This window comes from Pituophis catenifer, unplaced genomic scaffold (assembly GCF_029215685.1).
Source record: "Pituophis catenifer annectens isolate HBS135680 unplaced genomic scaffold, rPitCat1.0.hap2 SCAF_7, whole genome shotgun sequence".
NCBI lineage: Eukaryota > Metazoa > Chordata > Lepidosauria > Squamata > Colubridae > Pituophis > Pituophis catenifer.
In genome coordinates this window covers 61840339-61860019 of record NW_027256887.1, presented here as the reverse complement: position 1 = coordinate 61860019, position 19681 = coordinate 61840339, and the positions used below count along the sequence as shown (strand labels likewise).

General features: G+C 36.8%; 1 protein-coding gene across 1 annotated transcript in view; it reads right to left on the bottom strand.

Annotated features, from left to right (window-relative positions):
• NPTXR (neuronal pentraxin receptor) overlaps nucleotides 1-12918 on the bottom strand; it is a 28364-nt gene extending 15446 nt beyond the window's left edge. The window contains exon 1 of the mRNA XM_070947058.1: nucleotides 12253-12918. Coding sequence (XP_070803159.1) covers nucleotides 12253-12891 — 639 coding nt within the window. The 5' untranslated portion in view covers nucleotides 12892-12918. The remainder of the gene's footprint in view (nucleotides 1-12252) is intronic.
• Between the last annotated feature and the right edge of the window lie 6763 nt (nucleotides 12919-19681).

Genomic DNA, 19681 nt, shown 5'->3' with positions numbered 1-19681 from the left:
CAAGAACAAATTTTTTTTTGAAAGATTAAAGTAATTTTTCACCCTCTTCTACTAGTGTTATTTCTCCGTCTATCCACTATTAGCCACTTACATCAGATGTTAATACAAATGAAGAACTCCCTGCTGTCCACAGCTTCCTGCCGCGCTCATTCATTATTGCAAAAGCTGATCTAGAGAAATGCATCTATTATTTAAACCCCTTTCTGTGTTTTGATGAACTACTCCTAGGTGTTCCTAATTAAAGTTGTAGCTTTTCTTCTCATAATTAATCAGCACATTCTCTCTTCTTGGTAGAAGATAAGGTTGTGGGTTATTATTATTTTTTTTTGCCAAGGGAAATTATTGGTCCATGTATGTATATTAATCAAGCACATCTATCCAAAAAGAGTCTTTTGTTTATTACTAAAGCTGTGCTTTGTAGAAAAATCAGGTTGTGAAAGCAAGGGGAAAAGGTTTACTGGTTTTGCTTTCTGTTCTTTCCATTCCTTGGATGTATAATAGCTGACAATTTAAGAGCAATGGCAGGATATAAATGATGAATGGACGTCTTAAAAGAACAGGTTATTAATATCATAAACTTTATCTTCTCTATAAGCCAACAGGTGTAGAAGCCCTCCTCTGGATTCCAATTACACCCGTGGGAGAAGGAAGTCGGCCTTTTTTGATGATTATTCTCAGAGGACAGCCACATTAACAATTTGTCACATGACCCAGCCATCAGTGTGACAATTTAAAGTTTGTCAATAAAAATTATTTATCACCATAGCAATGGCTGGAACATGCAATAAGTTGCCAATATGAAAATGTTTCCAAATAATGAAATTCCTTGTTCAGGAAGTTTATATCAAATTTCTTTTTGTGTGTGTGCGTGCGTGCGTGCGTGTGTACGCCATTATTGAAATATCTTTGGTTGCTGAGAATTGATGTTTCCACTTGTTATTTATTTTTAGTATTTTTAATATATTTATTCCATTATTTATATATGTATCTCTTGAAAAATATTTGTAAATTTAAAATGATCTGATCTGATCTATTTTTTACAGCATTTCTTTACCTATCACAGATTGGCTTACAATAAAGTTAATGAACAAATGTGATTTTTTTCATTATATCATATTACTTTAGCAGAAGAACATCAGAAGCAGTACAGTAGTATATGAAATAAATTTAATACAACTGGAATATTTTAATATACTCATTTGGATAGCAATTTTTTTCTACCTATTTTCTATCTCTTTTTCTAAACAAGATAGAAAATCTTTTCAGCATATTCATATCTTATTCTACCTTTCCTCTTTTCAATACATCTGCAATTTAAATCTGAAAGAAACATTTCCTTCCTTAGCTAATTTATCTGGGTAAATGAATATTCTCTCCAGCAGAACTGATCCCAAATATCAGTCGTGGCTCTGATTCTGACACAGAGTGGTTGTCCAATTCTACCAGTCTCTGAATTAGCCTCCCACAAATAAGATCAGCAGAACGTGCAAAGGTCCCCATGCGGGATTCTGAAGACGGGCAAAATACACCCAAAAGACCTGATGGAATTTGGAAGAATAGAGAAGGAGGCTGCGGTTCTTCCTTTTTTAGACCTTCTATTCAGTGGTGGGATTCAAATAATTTAACAACCAGTTCTCTGTCCTAATGATTTCTTCCAACAACAGTTCACCAAACTGCTCAGAAAGTTAACAACTGGTTCTCCCGAAGTGGTGCGAACTGGCTGAATCCCACCACTGCTTCTATTTCTCAAGAAAGGAACAGAGACTTGGAGCAAAAAAGAATGTTGCACTTCAGCATTTTTTTAAAAAAACCAATGTTAATCCAAGAACTCAAAAGAAAAACATATTTTATTCTGGATTTCTAATGTTCCTTTTTTAAGAACCTTAATCTCAAATAGTGTGAGAAACATTCTAAAGGCAAAACAGTGTGTGTGAGAGACACATGGATGTGCTCCATGATAGCTTAAAGCAGGAGTTCCTCATTTTTTTCTCATCACTTCTCCCTTCAGTTTAATCTTAATGCACACGCCTACCCTAAAAAACCAAAATACCAAAATAAACACAAGTGAACAATAGAAACAATAAAATGAAAATTTGGAAAAGCTAGATTTCACACCTCCCTTCGACTACATCTGCACCCTTTCGAGGGAAGTTTGCCTTGCAGTTTGGGAAACCCTGGCTTAAAGCAAAGTCATTACAATGAAGTACTCATAGTTTAATTCATTTCCCATGCACATCATAATATCATAATGGAAGCTTGTCCCTTTGGTCACTTGGCTCTATCTCTCCCTCTGCAGAATGCCCGTGTAAACTTTCTTTTCCCTACCTTTTCTTCTTTAACCTGGTGCTTGTGACATAATTACTTCAGTCACCTGATGGGTTTGCTTTACATAAATAAACTATCACTTATGCAATGCTTGTCACTTATGCACTGCTTGTCACCTACATTACCAAATTATTTTTATGCCAGCCTAGATTCCAAGCTAAACTTTCTATAACCATTCCTAGACCATTTATAGTTAAGAGCTTACCATTATTGATTCTTTTTTATTTGTTGTCTTTCTTCTTGTCAAGGGTTAAGACAAGTTACAAATTTAGTAGAAACAATTCAACCATTAGAGTGGGGGGTAGACTTTATTACTGAGGTGGTGGCACATTTTGAATTTTAGATGTGCCACAGGAGACTTGCCTATTTAAAGAACTGCTGTATTGATGGACATCAGCAGTCCCAAGCATGCACTTACTCGAAGGGGAAAAAGCAACCCAGATGGCTGTCTCTATTGTGTCAGAGGAAACTTTGTGGGTCTCAAAGCACCATAAATGCACTGCTGATGTCTGCTACTTGGTTTTGCTGGATATCGACTTCCCATTTGGTCTTTATATTAAGAGATTACTTTTTAAAATTTAAGTAGGGCAGGCATCCTGTTGAGCATCCATGGCACATTTTGCATGGTGATATCTATGGACATGATTTTAGTTAACCATCTTTGCATTAAGTAAATAAATTAATAACAAAATTTCCATCTGTCAATTACTGCTTGGGTCCGGACACATATACTATACTGGTATATTTCACAGGTTCTCACTCCTTGGGAATAACTTGATGCATATGAAGGTCAACACCAGCTAAAGAATTGACAACTATGATTCTACATTGTTGTGTATATAATAATAATCCAATCTAAACATGTGGCAGACTATGCAACCAACAACAATAACTACCACAATAACAACAATAATAAATAAACCAATTGTGATAGATACCTTGGGTACAATCCAGGGATGGGTTCTACTTACTTTTACTACCAGTTCGCAATGGGGCCGTGCACGCATGCTTGCTTCACTCGCATGTGTGCACGCTCTTCTGCGCATACCCAGAAGCTTCTGCGCATGCGCAGAAGCATTCTGATGATGTCAGAGTTGGTGGGCGGAGCCTCCCACCGGTTTTACTGCTGGTTCTATAGAACCAGTGCGAACCGGGGCAACCCACCACTGGCACAAACCCAAAACAGCTGTAGCATCACTTGAACACTATCAGCATTGACAAAATTGCTATCAGACAATTGCAAAAGGCAGCTTTACTTGGCATAGCTTACATCTTGAGACAATGCCTTTAACACTATCAAACAACAACATCTGCCTATCCCAGGTCTTTGGGAAGGACACGATAGCTGGATAATAATGCCAAATCCAATCTAAATTTCTGGCAAACTGTGCAACCAACCATAATAATAACAAACAAATGGCACAACAAAGTAGCCACCATTGTGCACTGGAATATCTGCAAGAAATACCATTTGCCTGCAAGCAAGAACTGTTGGAAAGAGAAAATAATAGAAAATTAAGATGTTAATGTGCTCTGCGACTTTAGAATTCAAATAGACAAGCACCTGTCACATAACACCTCACATTTAACAATTGTCAGTAAGAAAGACAAAAATATCTGGATAGTGCAGTGTTTCTCAACCTTGGAAGCTTGAAGATGGGTGAACTTCAACTCCCAGAATCCCCCAGCCAGCGCTGCTGGCTGGGGGATCCTGGGAGTTGAAGTCCACCCATCTTCAAGCTACCAAGGTTGAGAAACACTGGGATAGTGGATGTTGTGGTACCTGGAGATAGGAGAAGAGAAGAGAAAGAACTGGGGAAAAAGAATCACAAAATACTACTATTTCAAACAGAAATAGAATGAATGTGACAAAAGAAAGCAAATATAGTACCAATAGTAAAAGACACTTTTGGCGCAATGCCGAAACAACTAGAACACCCCTTGAACTCCATTGGCATTGAAAGATTCACCACCCATCAATTGCAAAAGTTTTACTCGGAGCAATTTACATCCTTTGATGACACCTTTACTGTTATTAAACAATAACATCTGGCTCTCCTGTGTTCTTCGGAAAGATTCAGTGGTAGATAAAAATGCCAGATCCAGTCTAAACTCTTAAATGACTGTGCAACCAACTATAAAATAAGAATAGAAAAAGCAAAACTATTCTAGTTCAGCAAAATCTTTTTCACATATCTCCAAGCACTTTTTGTAGCCCAAATAACTTCGTGTTATTTAGAAAAAATTTCTCAAATCAAGTCATAATAGCTCAGAAAGGAATGAGCTCCACCAGTGTGGTAGAATCACAGAAAGGCCTTCATCCCTCATAGCCATAAACTGAATTTTCAAAGAAGGCGATTCATAAGCCTACAATATTCTTTCACCAGCATCCTCATAGTGTCCTCTTAGTCTCAGGCCAGAATATCTATCCTGGTTTTCCCCAATCATAAACCCTTTAAATGACTAGAAATTCTAGGGATTCAACCCCCAACACACTAGGTTGGGGAAGACTTCATAATCAAAACTGTACAACATAAGGGAATTGTTTTGGTTTCAAGAGAAATCCATTTATAGTTGGCACATCAGAGAACCCATTGAGAGAAAGAGTGACTGGCTCAAGATCACCCATCTGGCTTTCATGGCTAAGGTGGGACTAGAATTCACAGTCTCCTGGTTTCTAGGCCAGCATGTGGGAAGCGTATTTATTCACTATACTTCTATTCAGGAAAACTTACATGAAATTCCCAGAAAATTGTATTCAGACACTGATGAGGAGCAGATCTGATGCTTACTATACAGCACTATACAACCTCAGACGGTGTGCTACATCTGGGTTGAAGAAGAGCATTCTAAAGCACATGTGATGGGACTTCATGGTTCTGAGGATTCTGAGGAAACCGGAGCCCCTTTTTCAGACTTGAGCTCCTAAATGGCTATGTAGATAGATTCTTGGGAACAGATATTGGTGTTGATAGTATTAAAACAATCCGCTCTCCTTCCATTTCAATAAAGTAAGAGCTTTGGAAAAAGTCAGTTTTCCCAGAGATGGGCTTTTGTCCCGGTGCTGACATTTTATGACATTTACATTTTATGAATAATAACAGTCTGTTCTTACAAAATTTGTCCTTCTCCCCATTTCATTTTGCTGTCATGAGAACAGTGTTGCGCCAGAACAATAATAGTATCAGGGTTATCTTTGCCCCCAGTTCAACGAACATTTGCCATTATGTTAGTAATAATAGGTTTCCCCTCACAAATGATTCAAGTACTATTCCTACCAAGGGAACAGAATCATTGCCTCTGTGGGCAAACCAAGGCACGGAGCACATTGTGCTTGGAGGGTGCCCTTTACAAGAAAAGATAATTGATAGGAAAATGCTGGATGAGAGGAAGACAATTGTATTTTCTCTGCAGCGGACAAAGAGAAGGGGGAAAAAAACTGAAGCAGCTTCAGTTTTGTCATGATCATTGATTAAAAGATGGTACGAAGGGGAGGCAGCATATAAAATCATCTACCTCCTCTCACCAGGATTGCATTTAGGATGGTTAATATTGGTTAATGTCACCAGGCTGGATTCCATTTTCATTTTCTTAACACAAAGGTTCCAGCTGAGCCCTTGAGAGGCTGTTCCAGATTGTATTAAATAAATTAATAGCCATTAGGGGTCTGCTCCCAGGTCTTCAACTACATCCTCCATTTGCTTTTCCTTTACCTTCCTCCCAATTAGGCCCATGCATATGTCCTTCAGGTTATGTGCAGCAGAACATGTGGGCTGCTCAAAAAGCCAAAATGTTACAGAATACAGGCAGCGGGAATTAAAAGAGGGAATAAGAAGAATGAACTGCTGATAAGGAAGGGACAACGTTTCTGATAAAAAGCATTGTCTGTATTTCATAATGGCGTTTGGCGCTCCACTGTTTCTTTCATTCTTTTTTCCCCTTTATGTTGCCAAACAGCTAGGTAGAGTTCTGAATCATCCTGGTTTTGGCAAAGGCATAATGATATTGTTTGTGACCCCTCTTAGATCTAGTTCTCAATTTAAATGTCACATTTGTATCTTCACATAGCACTCTATTTGTTAATATCAAAGACTTCTAGGTTTAGCTTTTGAGTTTAGCTCCATGGTTAGCCTGAAGACAGTTTCTCCTATAGTGAATAATGAAGTTTTTATTACCCTGTCTCTTTCCATCATCGATGGTGTTTATTTTTTCCTTTTCTTTTGAATAGCTGAAATGTAACCCATTAAAACTGCCTTTCTGTCTCCCTTCTTTCCTCCTGCTCTCTCTCAGAATTTATGTTAGAGAATTATCAACTTGCCACCAATATTGCTAAGGAATGACCGAGATTTTTGTCAACATATTACAAGTGCTTCTGTTATGCCATCAGATTTTACTTCACTTTATCAATAATTTAATATAACTTATCTTTATTCTTAGGTTATTAAATTATTATTATTAAGTTTTCTTTTTTCCTCTCATTACAGCCAGCTCTCTCTGTCTCCATAATAAATGAACATCTATTTATTATAATTTACTCAAAATATATGCATCTCTGTTTAATGGCATTTATTGCCATTTCAGTTAGATATTTAATTGCATTTATTGCCATTTCAATTAGATATGTAATTGCATTTATTGCCATTTCAGATATTTCATTGCATGTATTGCTATTTCAATTAGACATTTTGAGTCTGTCTAGTCTGCCTTTTATTTTGTATTGGAACCATCCACAGGTAGAGATGGGATGGCATAATACATACAGATCACATGTACACATACACACAGAGCAAGCCTAGAAAGGAAGATACAATTCTACTACATCCCATACCCAGCCTTTTCCCAATGTAGTAACCTCAACATTTATTAAATTACAGTTTCATCTCCTACCAAAATGACTGGACCTCTGGAGAGGAGTAGGATAAGAAACTCCTGTAGCCCAACTAGTACATCTGACTGCATTAGTACTATCTAGATCAGGGCTGTCAAACTCCTGGCCTACGGGCCGCGTGATGCATTGGCCACGCCCATGCCTGATTTAGCAAAAGGGAAAAAAAGTTCCAATACATCATGTGATGCTGCTGTGACAATGTGAGCTTGACACCCCTGATCTAGATTAAAGAGTGTAGAAGCTCAGCCTGGAACCAATCAATTAATTACCTAAAATCCTGAATATATTTCTTTGCTGCACCCTGAAGCCGATAAAAATAAAAGAATGCTAGGAAAGGCTAGAAGGGTGATATTGTGGTGGTGGTGAATGCTTGATATCCAAAACATACACAAAATTTGGGTAGGAAGAAATTATGCTTCTTATTAAGGCACCATTTTGATCTAGATAATATGAATTTTACTAATCACAGATTTGTTTAATACTTCTTCTTACAGGGGAGCACCTGTTTATTCCAATTGATTACATAGAATCATAGAGTGTGAACTTGGAAGGGATCACAATTTAATTTAATTAATTCAATTTAATTAATTCAATTTATATGCCGTCCCTCTCTGAAGACTCAGGGCGACAAGGATAATCTAATCCAACTTCCTGCAGAAAAACCCATTAGACCATCTTTGAGAGGCCCAGTCTCTTCTTGAAAATCTTCAGAGATGGAGAAGCCACAATCTCCACAGGCAGACTTTTCACTGTTGTGCAGATCTTAACCATTATTATTTCCCCCCTAAATAAAACCTAAGTAGCTACAAGTTATGCCCATTATTTCTAGAATAACACAAGCAAAAGCTTCCCTTATTTCCCATGTTATATTGTCTCTCAAAGACCCAGAGTTTTAAAGTTAGAAGAAATGTACCAATATTTATACTTTTAGCTGAACCAATGCAAAACAATAAGATTCCAGCTATATAACAGAAAGCTGTGCAGAAAAAATGATCTTGTAATTTTATCTTGTAAATGATCTTGTAATTATGTCATTCAATGAAAGAAAAAAATATTTTGAAATGTATTTCAAAGAAGAGCATTTCAATAACATTCTCATGAATGGAATGAGGTCTTATTTCATTTATTTCCCTAAAAAGTAGCTACAGTGAATGTGGAAAACACACAACTCTAACAGAAAATGAGAAATATCAGTCAAAAGACATTGTTACACATCACATCATTTTCTTCTACAAAAAACTGGCTTCATCTTTTAGCGAAGCTACCTGGAAGCCCATGGTCTCCTTATAAGTAACAAAAAAGAGATTGGAAGATACCAATGTAACTAGCTTCCATTGTATTTCTAGTAGGCAGGCATATTCTTTGATAAATACCACCCACTGCATCATGAGTTCAGGAAGATAATTGGGAACAGAAGACTGAATGGGACAAATGAAAGGATGGGACAAATGGGAGCTAATTGAACTGTTTTGCAAATATAGTCCAGGGAATGAGTTGTGCTTAGTGGCTGAATTATTTGGGCAAATAATCTTGCCGAAGAATGTGCATGTCTGATATTTCATACTTGGCTTGGATGGCTCTGTAAATTGCCAGAGAATTGTAAACTTTCCAGAACTTATAACCTGAAACTTTTCTGTCTCTTGTACCCAATTAACTTCCTGAACTCATGATGCAGTGGGTGGTATTTTTCAAAGAATTTTTGGAAGGAAGAAAAAAAATGTTCAGAATGCATATTTAAAAGCTGTTGGGTGAGCTCATAACTTCCCATCTGTTGAAGCAAGAGTGGGGGTGCAGAGTGTGCTTCTTGATTTCTGAGCCCTCCAAAAGTTTGTAACATGCCAAACAATATTAGTCATGCAAGATGTCAATATCTGAAGTGAAAAAAGTGAGAGGAAAGTGGATGGAGAAACACTCCATCATTTTACAATATATGATGCAACTTTTGGATTTTTGATGAATTTAGCCCATTGTCAGATATTCAGATATATTTCTGTAAGCAAAAGAAAAACCATTGGTAGCTAGAGCATAAGAAATCCCCTCACATTAATTTGGATTTTAGCAAATTTCTTTTTACTGGCTATGATAAAGACATCTGTCTACATCAAGTTGATTTACTGTGAATAACTTTAGAACTTATGAGATGTATCCCATACTTAAATTCAAAGATTCCTTGGTATCTGAAATAATTAGTATGTATTTGAAATGTTGATACTATGGTTTTCTTGTATAAAACCTCAGTTTATCCACAAGACTAGCCTGACTCAAAGAATATTCAAATGTGTTAATAGTAATCTTGATCATTATGATTAATACAGAACTCAAAACTCCTTGAAAAAAAATCACTGAAAGAAAATTCAGACTGCAACACTAAAAATCATTCTTTTTAAACTTCAGTGGGTATAGAAAATAATTTATATAAAACTGGAAGATGCCAAGAAATTATACCTACCTATCCAGAGGTAGTTACAGGTACAACCACAATTTAATCCCAAATTTCTGTTGACAAGTGAGACATTTGTTAAGTGAGTTTTGCCTCATTTTATGACCTTTCTTCCCACAGTTGTTAAGTGAATCACTGCAGTTGATAAGTTAGTAACCTAGTTATTAAGTGAATCTGGCTTCCTCATTGATTTTGCTTATCAAAAGGTGGCAAAATTTGATTACATGACCCCGGAACACTTTGACCACCATAAATATGAGACAGTTGCCAAGGGTCTGGATTTTGACCACGTGACCATGGGGATCCCACAACATTCATAAGTGTAAAAAATGGTCATAAGTCACTTTTTTTAGTGCTGTTGTTACTTTGAATGGTCACTAAATGAACTGTGGCAAGTCAAGGACTACCTACACCTACTTAGTATCTCAAGCGTGGGAATGGGTGCAACACATCAAAGGCTTCTTGCTCATTCAAGCTAGTCAAAGATATTTTATAGAATGTGTGTGTGCGCACGCACGTACGTGCAAGATACCATGGAAATTGACAGAATGAGCATTAGTGTTATTTCCTCCATGAAGGCTCTTACGTGACAGAACTTGATGAAAGGGATGAACCTTTAGTCCTTCTTTTTGGCAACATGTATTTCTAATCAGTGCAGTTCAACTAATAATTATTTTTTGGCCTTGAAGTTCTTAAAGCACCGTTGTAAAATTAATAAGAAAGGTTTATACATGTCTAATATAGGCAAGATGATGAGTAATAATTGACAGTTGTAGCAATATTACTATATTGAATTTTTAACAATCCATTTAGATAACATAATTTGCAGCCTGGCAAGATGCTAGATCCAAGAAAGAACCGTGCTATTTAATGTTTGCTATTAGAGGCTGTCTAGTCCGTTTCCATTTTTGGAAGGAACGGAGTCTCTATAAGTCTGGATTCAGCCAAATCCTGCTAAAACAGCTAGAAAGAAATGACTTTACTTATCTCACGTATTTATATAGCATACCTTTTCATGTGGGAAAAAAATTACAGGGCAGCTTGTAGAAATTAAACTGAAATTAATATAGAAAAATAAAAATAACAGGTTAGTTTGTAGAAATTAAGCTAAAATTAATACATAAAATGGAGAAAACAACTTTTCAAAAATTAAAAAAGTGGGGGAAAAGGAATTAAATCAACATCTTGGGAAAATGCAACAGTCTTTATCTAACTCTAGAAAGCAAAGTTTGCACCTGGTAAGTCTGAATAGATTTCTCAGTGGTCATCTTCCCAAACCAAGAGATTTCAAAGAGTATATAAAAGCAGTATCATTACAACTACATCAGAATAATTATAACAAGTTCAAGACTTCACAAATCCTCAAAAGAATTTATGCTTCATTTTTATTATTTAATCCTTAAACTTGTAATGATATATTATGGGAGTATGTGGTCCACATAGTACTAAATCTTCTGAAATGATTTTTGAAACAATCACAAGCGATGGGGTACAATGTTTGCAGAGATATCAAGCAATTACCTGTCTTGAAACTGGCACCAAGTTCCTGCCAAAAGAGAAACCTTGATGACAATGATTAGACATACATCAAATTAGAGCAATTTAAGAAATATAGTAGTGCCGATAGACACTCTATTGTTATTTTATGTCTGCATCTATATACTGAGATCACAAATTAAATGTTTACATATATGTTTGATAGTGGGCTGCACTATCTGGAAAAGTGGGATTGGCTTCTGCAACCTTTCAAATACACATTTGGTTGCAAACTGTATTATGGAAAATGGAAAATGGCACTCAATAGTTAAAACTCCAATCTCAGTGGATTTCTCATCTTCTAAAAACCATTGACAAGGAAAATGCAAATTACTTACTCTTTCCCCCCCTCCCTCTCTCTCTCACACACAAATAAATTTCAAGAGGAATATCACTCACAGTTGCCTTAAGTGAGGTGTACCCTTATTCATTTTAATCAAAGAAAAGATTTGGAGAAGAATTTTTAAAATATTGTCAAAGAAAGAGTAACATGTTTTTAGATCGACTTCTTGAATAGATGTGGAATTATCTCTTGCTGTATGAAACTTCTTTTTAAATATTTGAAAATGGTCTCTTGCCAATAGGCCTTGCAATGAATCAGTGTACAATCTGACAAAATTCCGAGGAGGAGGAATTAATTACTTGACTTCCAAAAATATTCGTATTTATTTTGAAGTAGCTAATGGCAGTGTTGACAGAAGGTGCCCAATATAATATGACACAAAGTGTCCAGTATACCAACCGATTGGCCCTCCTCCCTCCATATGCATACAACTATTCTTCATTTCCACAACATGGCCCTTGACACTTTCCTCTTGCCCAGTGAAGGCCAGAAGAAGGTAGCTTTAATTCAATCACATATTATCTGAATGTCTAAACTGCAATTTGGGAAAACGGTGGACAGAAAAAAAAAAAAAAAGGAGAAGCAATCAAGAGAAGCAAAGAGAAGTTTTTGCGGGACCCTTGCCAAAAAACCCCTAAACAAACAACAACAGAAGAAAAGAAAAGAAAAGAAAAGGGAGAAGGAGTGGGAGAAGCAGCAGGATGTTTTCCCTTATTTTACCTCGATTTTGTCAATCCTGTCTTTCAGCGTCCTAACAGCTTCCTCCAGTTCCTGGATCATAGCCGGCGAATCCCAGGACAGGTCATCCATGGGCATGGCGTCTTGCCTGGGGACCCCCCAGACGGAGGGACTATCCTGGAAACTGAGTTCCAGCCCATTCTCGCACTGGCTCAGCTTGGTGGTCAGCTCCCGGATAGTCTCCTGATCAGTGCGGATCTGCTCCTTCTGCTGCTGCGCCGTCTGCCTTAGCTGCTCGGCTGTGCTTTGGAGAAAGAACAGCTCCTCGCTCGCCGCCGCCGCCGCCGCCGCCGGACTGTCCCCTTGCGGGCTCCCTTCCGCGGGGCACTCGACCGTCAGCGGGGTGCATAGGAAGCGGCTGAAGAGTTGCTGATGCTGCTGCGGGCGGGCGCTGGCCAGGAGGTCTAGCACAGAGTCCTGGGAGCCTGTCGAGAAGCCCCCGTAGTTGCTTTCGCCAGCCCCGTGGAGGGCTCCCAGCGTCTTGTCGGAACCGGAGGCGGGCAAGAGGGCAGAGGCCGCGGCGTTGGAGCCATTATCAGCACCTTGGAGGGCTCCGGCATGGCTGGCCGCAGGGTAGACGCTCGCGATGATGCAAATGATTGCACCAAGGAAAGCGAGCATCCCTGCGGCCAGCAGCACCACCAGAAACTTCAGGGTGGCAGTTTCCAGGGGGGCAAAAGCCAAGAGAAATGAATGCCCCAAGAGGCGGGGAGTGAAGGGAGAAAGGGGAGGGAGGGGAGAGAGAGAGAGAAAGCGCCCGAAGTGACAGCGAGCGAGCGAGCAAGCAGAGTGGCAGGACCGCTGAAGAAGCCCTTCCTTGCTTCCTTCTGCTTCTTGAACCGTGGCTGTTGATTATATCCTGATTGGAGAAAAGGAACTGAGACGTCACCGACTCTTCCCCTCTGGGCTCTTTCCAACTCCTTCCCTGTAACCCTTTCCAGGCTGGTGAGAGAGAAACTTTGGCTCTTGCTTTCCTGGGTGAGGTAGGCAGAAGTTAGGAGTCTGGGAACATCAACACCAAATGGGTTAGACTAAAAAGGTACTATCGGGCTCCGTCTTAGTTTTGGCTGCAACAGGCTAATACGGCTCTCTTCATATGTGTGAGATGCACACTTTTCAAAAGAGCAGGGAAGGGAAGGAGGGAGGGAGGGAGGGAGGGAGGGAGAGAAGGAAGGAAGGAAGGAAGGAAGGAAGGAAGGAAGGAAGGAAGGAAGGAAGGAAGGAAGGAAGGAAGGAAGGAAGGAAGGAAGGAAGGAAGGAAGGATGGAAGGAAATCTTTTCTTTGGTGAAGCAGAGTGAAACTTCCCTTGCTGTCTGCAATTTATTTCCAGTTGAATTCACTGGCACCCATAGGACAGTGTTAGGCAATAAACTGTTGAGTGTTCCAAAGTGGTGCCATCCATTTTGTTACAGCATCAAAAATTTTTTTTAATGGAGCAGTATTTATGTTAACAGATGAATAATTTTCCCAGTTTTCCCTTTCCCGTTTTAAAAAAAGTGTTATATTCAATAATGTACCTTCCATTTTCAGCTAAAGAGGCCATTTCCCAACAGTACTTTAAATATTTATGATAAGGAACAGACCAAAAATTCAAAAATAAAACTCATTCTTGGAGGCATACCAATTTAGATCACTCTGCTAATGTAGTCTTTAAAAAAAGTAACCACTTTAAAATAAATGTTTGCTGCCTCTATTGAGAATAATCTTCAGGTATACAAACAAAAGAAAAGAATTGGTCCAAGTGTGATACAGATGGAGGGATTCCTTCAGTTTGTGCATGAAATAAAGAGTAAAAAAGTGTCTCAGTTCTTTGCCCCTTGTTCTTTTACATTAATGTGCCAGTTATTTCTCAGGCTAGCATTCCCATTTTGGTGTATTTAAGTGCCTATTTTCATTGCTAATAAACCAGTCTTCACAAGTAGTTATGGCTGAAATTGCTAAAAATGTAATTGTACTGCCAACGACATGGTAATTCAACCGTAGTCAGATCCCCACTCTCCCATCCTTTCTTCTTACAGTCTTACCTTCTTAAATGTGTGTTTCAGTAATCTATTTTCTATTAACTACCCAGTATGAAACATTATGAGTTTTTTTTTAGGAACCTTAAATCAATATTTATGAAATCTAACTATATTACATGAAATAATTTCTTAATGTACTCTTAAAAACTTTTTTAAAAGGTATAATTATTTTACAGTAAAAAGAGATGTTAATATTTTGACAATTTTTTTTGAATGCAATACAATTTAATGATAATGCTGATAACAGTTCTAATTATGACCTCTCTTTAGCAGATCTTATTTTTTTTGTTTTGTGCAAAGAACATGCTTTACCCTGATTAGGTTTTACTTCAAAATTCCATTCCATAATTAGCACTTTATTGTAGTAAACCAATTTTTCTTTTCCAAATCTTTTAATGACAGATTGTTTCAAGACTGAATTGATGAACAAACTAATTGGTCTGAGCAGATTTTATTTCATTATGCTTTATTTTAAAGACAACCAACTAGCCTGGGAAGAGGTAATTGTAAAGTACATAGGATTGAATTCACTGAGTACTGAATGCTGAAATGTTGTGATTTCTGCATATGATATGTTCACTTGCCTTGTAAAGGGGTTTAATTATATCTTTATTCCATGATTTGCTTTTGCTGTAGCTTATGTTTCTTATCTGCACTGTTGTCTTGTATTTTCTCTTTTTCCTATTCTTTCTTACATAAATTTAGATAATTCAGTCCTAAAAATTTAGATAATTCGATCCTAAAAATTTAGATAATTCGATCCTAAAAAAGATAAAATCGTGCATTTCATGTACTGTTTTACAAACCAGAAAACATTATCCTAAGGGTTGAAATGCAGCCTGCTTTTTGTTTTTGTTTTGGTGTGCCCACCATTATCCTCGAAAGAATGGTTTTTTAAAAAACCCATAAATCATGTAAATATATTATCTTTCACTATATATACAGACATACCTTAAATGATATTGTTAATTCTATACTGTTCAAACAAAGCAAATGAATGGTTTAGATAGAATACAGAGAATTCCTTTATTAAGCCAATAATGATCTCTTTAAATTGCCTAAATTTTTAGCTGCTAAAAGGTACTAATCAGTAATAGCACAATTATGTGCTTCTCAGGAAGTGCATTTCTGACTGCAACATTAAGTCTATAACATGAATTCTTTAATTTCTTATTTTGGGAAACTGAAAGCCTCCAATCTGATGTCAAAGTTCATGACTTGGAGCAACATGGAGGAAAACAGTAGTAGCAAAAATCAGCATGTGACAAAAACAACAACAACAACAACAAAAAAATACAGGGTATTAGAAAAATAAGTTACCTTAAGTATTCCTAAGAGGAAAACAGTGAAAGTTTTTGTGTGGGAAAGAGATTCTCTTTTTCCTCCAAGAGATGAAACTGACTTGGAGAACAGCTAGTTGGGTTTGACTAAAGAAGTCTAGAAAATGAAGAAGTAGCCAACTGGCTTTGTCTGTGTGAAACACTGCCACTTATAACTAACAACCAAAACACTTCATTTTTCAGAAACCAGCCAGCAGTGTTAAGGATGAAATACTGAAGCAGTAGATGAAGGAACAGGAAAGATTCCAGGAAAATAATATGCAGAAATTGAAGAAAGAGAACTCATGGGACACAGGGGAAATTTGTAATAATCAGCAGAGATAGAGAGAACCGTTTTGAGACATAGGCAAGGAAAAACATCATCAAGGCAGCAAGCAGTATCAGACTCTTTACAGTGATATAGCTTATTATTGAGTCCCTTTATTGTGAAAAATGAATATCCTACGAATTAAAGAGGCAAAACAGAAAAATCTATTTGCCCAAGCTTAAAATCTGCCATTTTAAGTGGGTTGACTCAGAGAAAAGGAATCACTGGGCATGACTTTGATTTCAGACTAACCAGATCTTTGAATATTTAAGTTCCTCAGAATATGAGAGTTCTGATTCAATTGATCTAGGTTAGTAACATTTTTGGCATGTTTAACTTTGAGCTCTCTCTAGAATGCATGCCATTGCTTCATTATAGGACAAGTTCCAAGTTTCTCAAGAAACATCTCCTAGATCAAAACTTCTTAATTAGTCTATGAGAATTCTATATTTATTTATTTATTAAATAGATGTAGAGGTAGTTCTCAACTTATGACCATAGTTGGGACCAGAATTTCCATTGCTAAGCATGGTGGTTGTGTATGTGTCATGCTTTAAAGTGAATCACTGTAGTTGTTGAATGAATCATGTTGTTAAGCCAACACAGCTTTCTCCATTGATCTTACCTGTTGAAAGCCTACTAGGAAGGTTTCAGATGGTGATCACATGATCCCAGAATGCTGTGACCAGCATAAATACATGCCAGTTGCCAAGAGTCCAAATTTTGATCAGGTGACCATTGGGATACTGTGATGATTATAACTATGAGGACCATTTTATAAGTCACTTTTTTCAGTTGTAACTCTGAACAGTCACTAAATGAATGGCTATAGATTGGGAACTACCTGTACCTGGCCTCCGAACTCACCCATAGTGAAATCTATGAAGTTACTCTTCTCTTTTGATTATAGTTTGTGAGAGAACATGAGAAGGGAAATTTTTAATTTTAATTTAATCCTTAAAAAAATCCCCAAGGCAAATACTTAAAGCAAAACATTTTGCAATTCTGCTACAGGTGGTCTTTGAGTTACAACCTCAAATGGGACTAGAATTTATGTTGTTAAGTGACTCATGTCCAATTTTACATTTTTTGCCATGAATCAGTGTAATTGTTAAATCACTCACAGTCATTAAGTGAATCCAGCTTCCCCCATTAAATTTGCTTGTCAGAAACTGGGAAGGTGACAAATGGTGATCATGTGACTTCTGGAAGTCCACAATCATCATATATAAATGCCAGGTGCCAAGTTGTGATCATGTGACCATGGGGAAGCTGCAACAGTCATAAATGCTAGGACTAGTCATAAGTTACTTTTTTCAGTACCACTGAAACTTCAAACAGTTGCTAAACAAATGGTTGCAAGTTAAGGACTACCTGTTCTATTTGTTCCACAAAAGTAGCTGTAGCATCTTATTTGACCAAAAGTTTCCACCTAGCAACTTTACCTATTTTCTTAAGGCCCATTTTTTCCCCTTCAGCAGGGAAAGCCTCATGCAGCTGCCTTAGCACAAAAAGAACCAGGATGTACATGCCAGTGCTGGCTCAGCTTCTCAATCGACTCAATCTCAGACAGGGTTTTATTCTATTGATTTTGTCCTGCTGTAATAGATTGTGCTGTCTTTTAATTTTATAGTTTGAAAGCCAATTGAGCAGAAAAACTGAAATAAGGAGAATATACATTGCTTAATTTCTCCATGGATTGAGGAGGGAGATAAATATATCTTCATAAAACTCTTTAATTCACAAAATCGTAATTGTTTTTTAATGTTTATCAGTCTTCAGACTCTTTTCTTGTAATGGAGCAATAAATCCATTTTGAGTAATTTCCATGATAAAAGCAAATGTTGCATTCTGGAAGTTTGGGGTTCTTGAGTTTTTGTCAGTTTGATACTTTTGATACAGAGAAAGGCACTATGATTCATATGGGACAGATGGTATTCCTATTCAAACACGTTTTCAGGCTATATTTAATTCAGTGAGAACTGGCTGCTGCTAACCTATTCTCTCTTGATATTCAACACATCCTGAATTACTCAAGCTGTACAAAGTCATTGGCATGACAATCAGTTTAGGAGAAATTAGTGTCATTTCCTATTAATGTAGGTGTACCAGATACTTACATTCTGTGCCATCACTTTCCATTCAGCTATCCTTTGGAATGGAAGGAAGGCATCTCTCAGGGAAACAGATATTCAGGAACATTAGCCATCAGTAGGTATACCACACACTTAGCCTTAATGTTATATGTACTTTATTTCAGAGTCTTTGTATCTCCCCAATATTCCCATCTTGGACATGTACAAGAGAATAATTATCAAGAATTTTTAAAAACCTCAGCTAAAATACCCTGCATGGCCACCTGAATCCTTAAATTTGGATTAAAAGCATGACAAAAAAATGGCATATTATCAGTTTGATAAAATGCCAGGAAGGGATAGGGAAAAACTTGTTGGAACTTATTGGATAAAGATTATGTGAATCTTTATCACATAATGATAAAGATTCTTGAGATTGTTATTTTGGCTTATTTATTACCTATGCTAGACTCTGTTTAACATTTCTCAACTTAGATTTTTGTCCTAGTTACTTCAATAAGGAAGTTGCAACAGTAGATATTTTAGTGACATGCACTGCAAAACAGCATCATTTTAACATGCACCAAACAAGAGAATAAGGAATTTCTTTCAAGATCTCCATAATTAATACTGCCTGAGTGTCCTAGGTTCTAGGAGGGTGTAGACTCAAGCAGGATCCAGGGTACTCTGTTGGAAAATGACCTTATGAAAGTATATGAAATGTTTGGGTTTTTTTTTTTTTTTGCTTTTTATCAAAAAGTATCTTGCTTACTCAGTCTATAAATTGAAGCAAATAAGACATGATACCACTAGGTCTCTGTAAGAATTTTGATAAGTATAGAAAATTCAGATACTGTTGTTTGAATTTTGATTTTTTTTTTTACTCAATCTAGGAATAAAAAATTGAAGAAAGCCCACTCAGTTGGTAAATCTGTACTACCTTTGACTTGCTGATCAAAGTATTTTTCTCATATTAGGGGTAAGATCAATGTGTAATTTAAATGAGTTAATTTATAAGATATTAACTTTGGTAAGGTTTTCATCGTGTAAACTAAGTTACTTTTTGGGAAAGGGAGATACAATTTGCCACATGTTCAGCTTTATTGGTTAGCCTTTGTTTTAGCTCATTACTGGTTCGAAGATTTTCAGAATTCAATCCTAAATGTTCAATTTGAAAGTTATTGACTTTACATATATCTTGGAAAATACTGAATTATTTGTTCTGTCATCTATTTTAATGCAACATATATAGTGTATGGGAAATACTGGGTTGCAGGCTATTTTACCACTGGAAAAGCTTACAACACAAGTTTACTCTAAAATAACAGGTTAATGTGAGATTTTTAAGGTAAATTTGATCTTCAGAACATTATGAATTTATAAAAATTAATTGTAACATGTTTTCATAAATCAACATAACCTTTTCTTATCTGGCCTATTTTAATCCTGATGCTTTTAAGTTCCATAGCTGCTATTGGCTTTGGAAAAACAGTTTCATTCTAAAATGGTAATCCACTTTTACAAAAAACTAATGAAAACTAAAATTTATATTAACTACTTTTGTCTACAGTGGATTGCTGTATATCATCTATGTGTAACTGAATTCATCATTTTCTGACAAAGGGAGAACGGAAAGGGTTTTTAGCAGCAATTCAGTTATGTTTTCC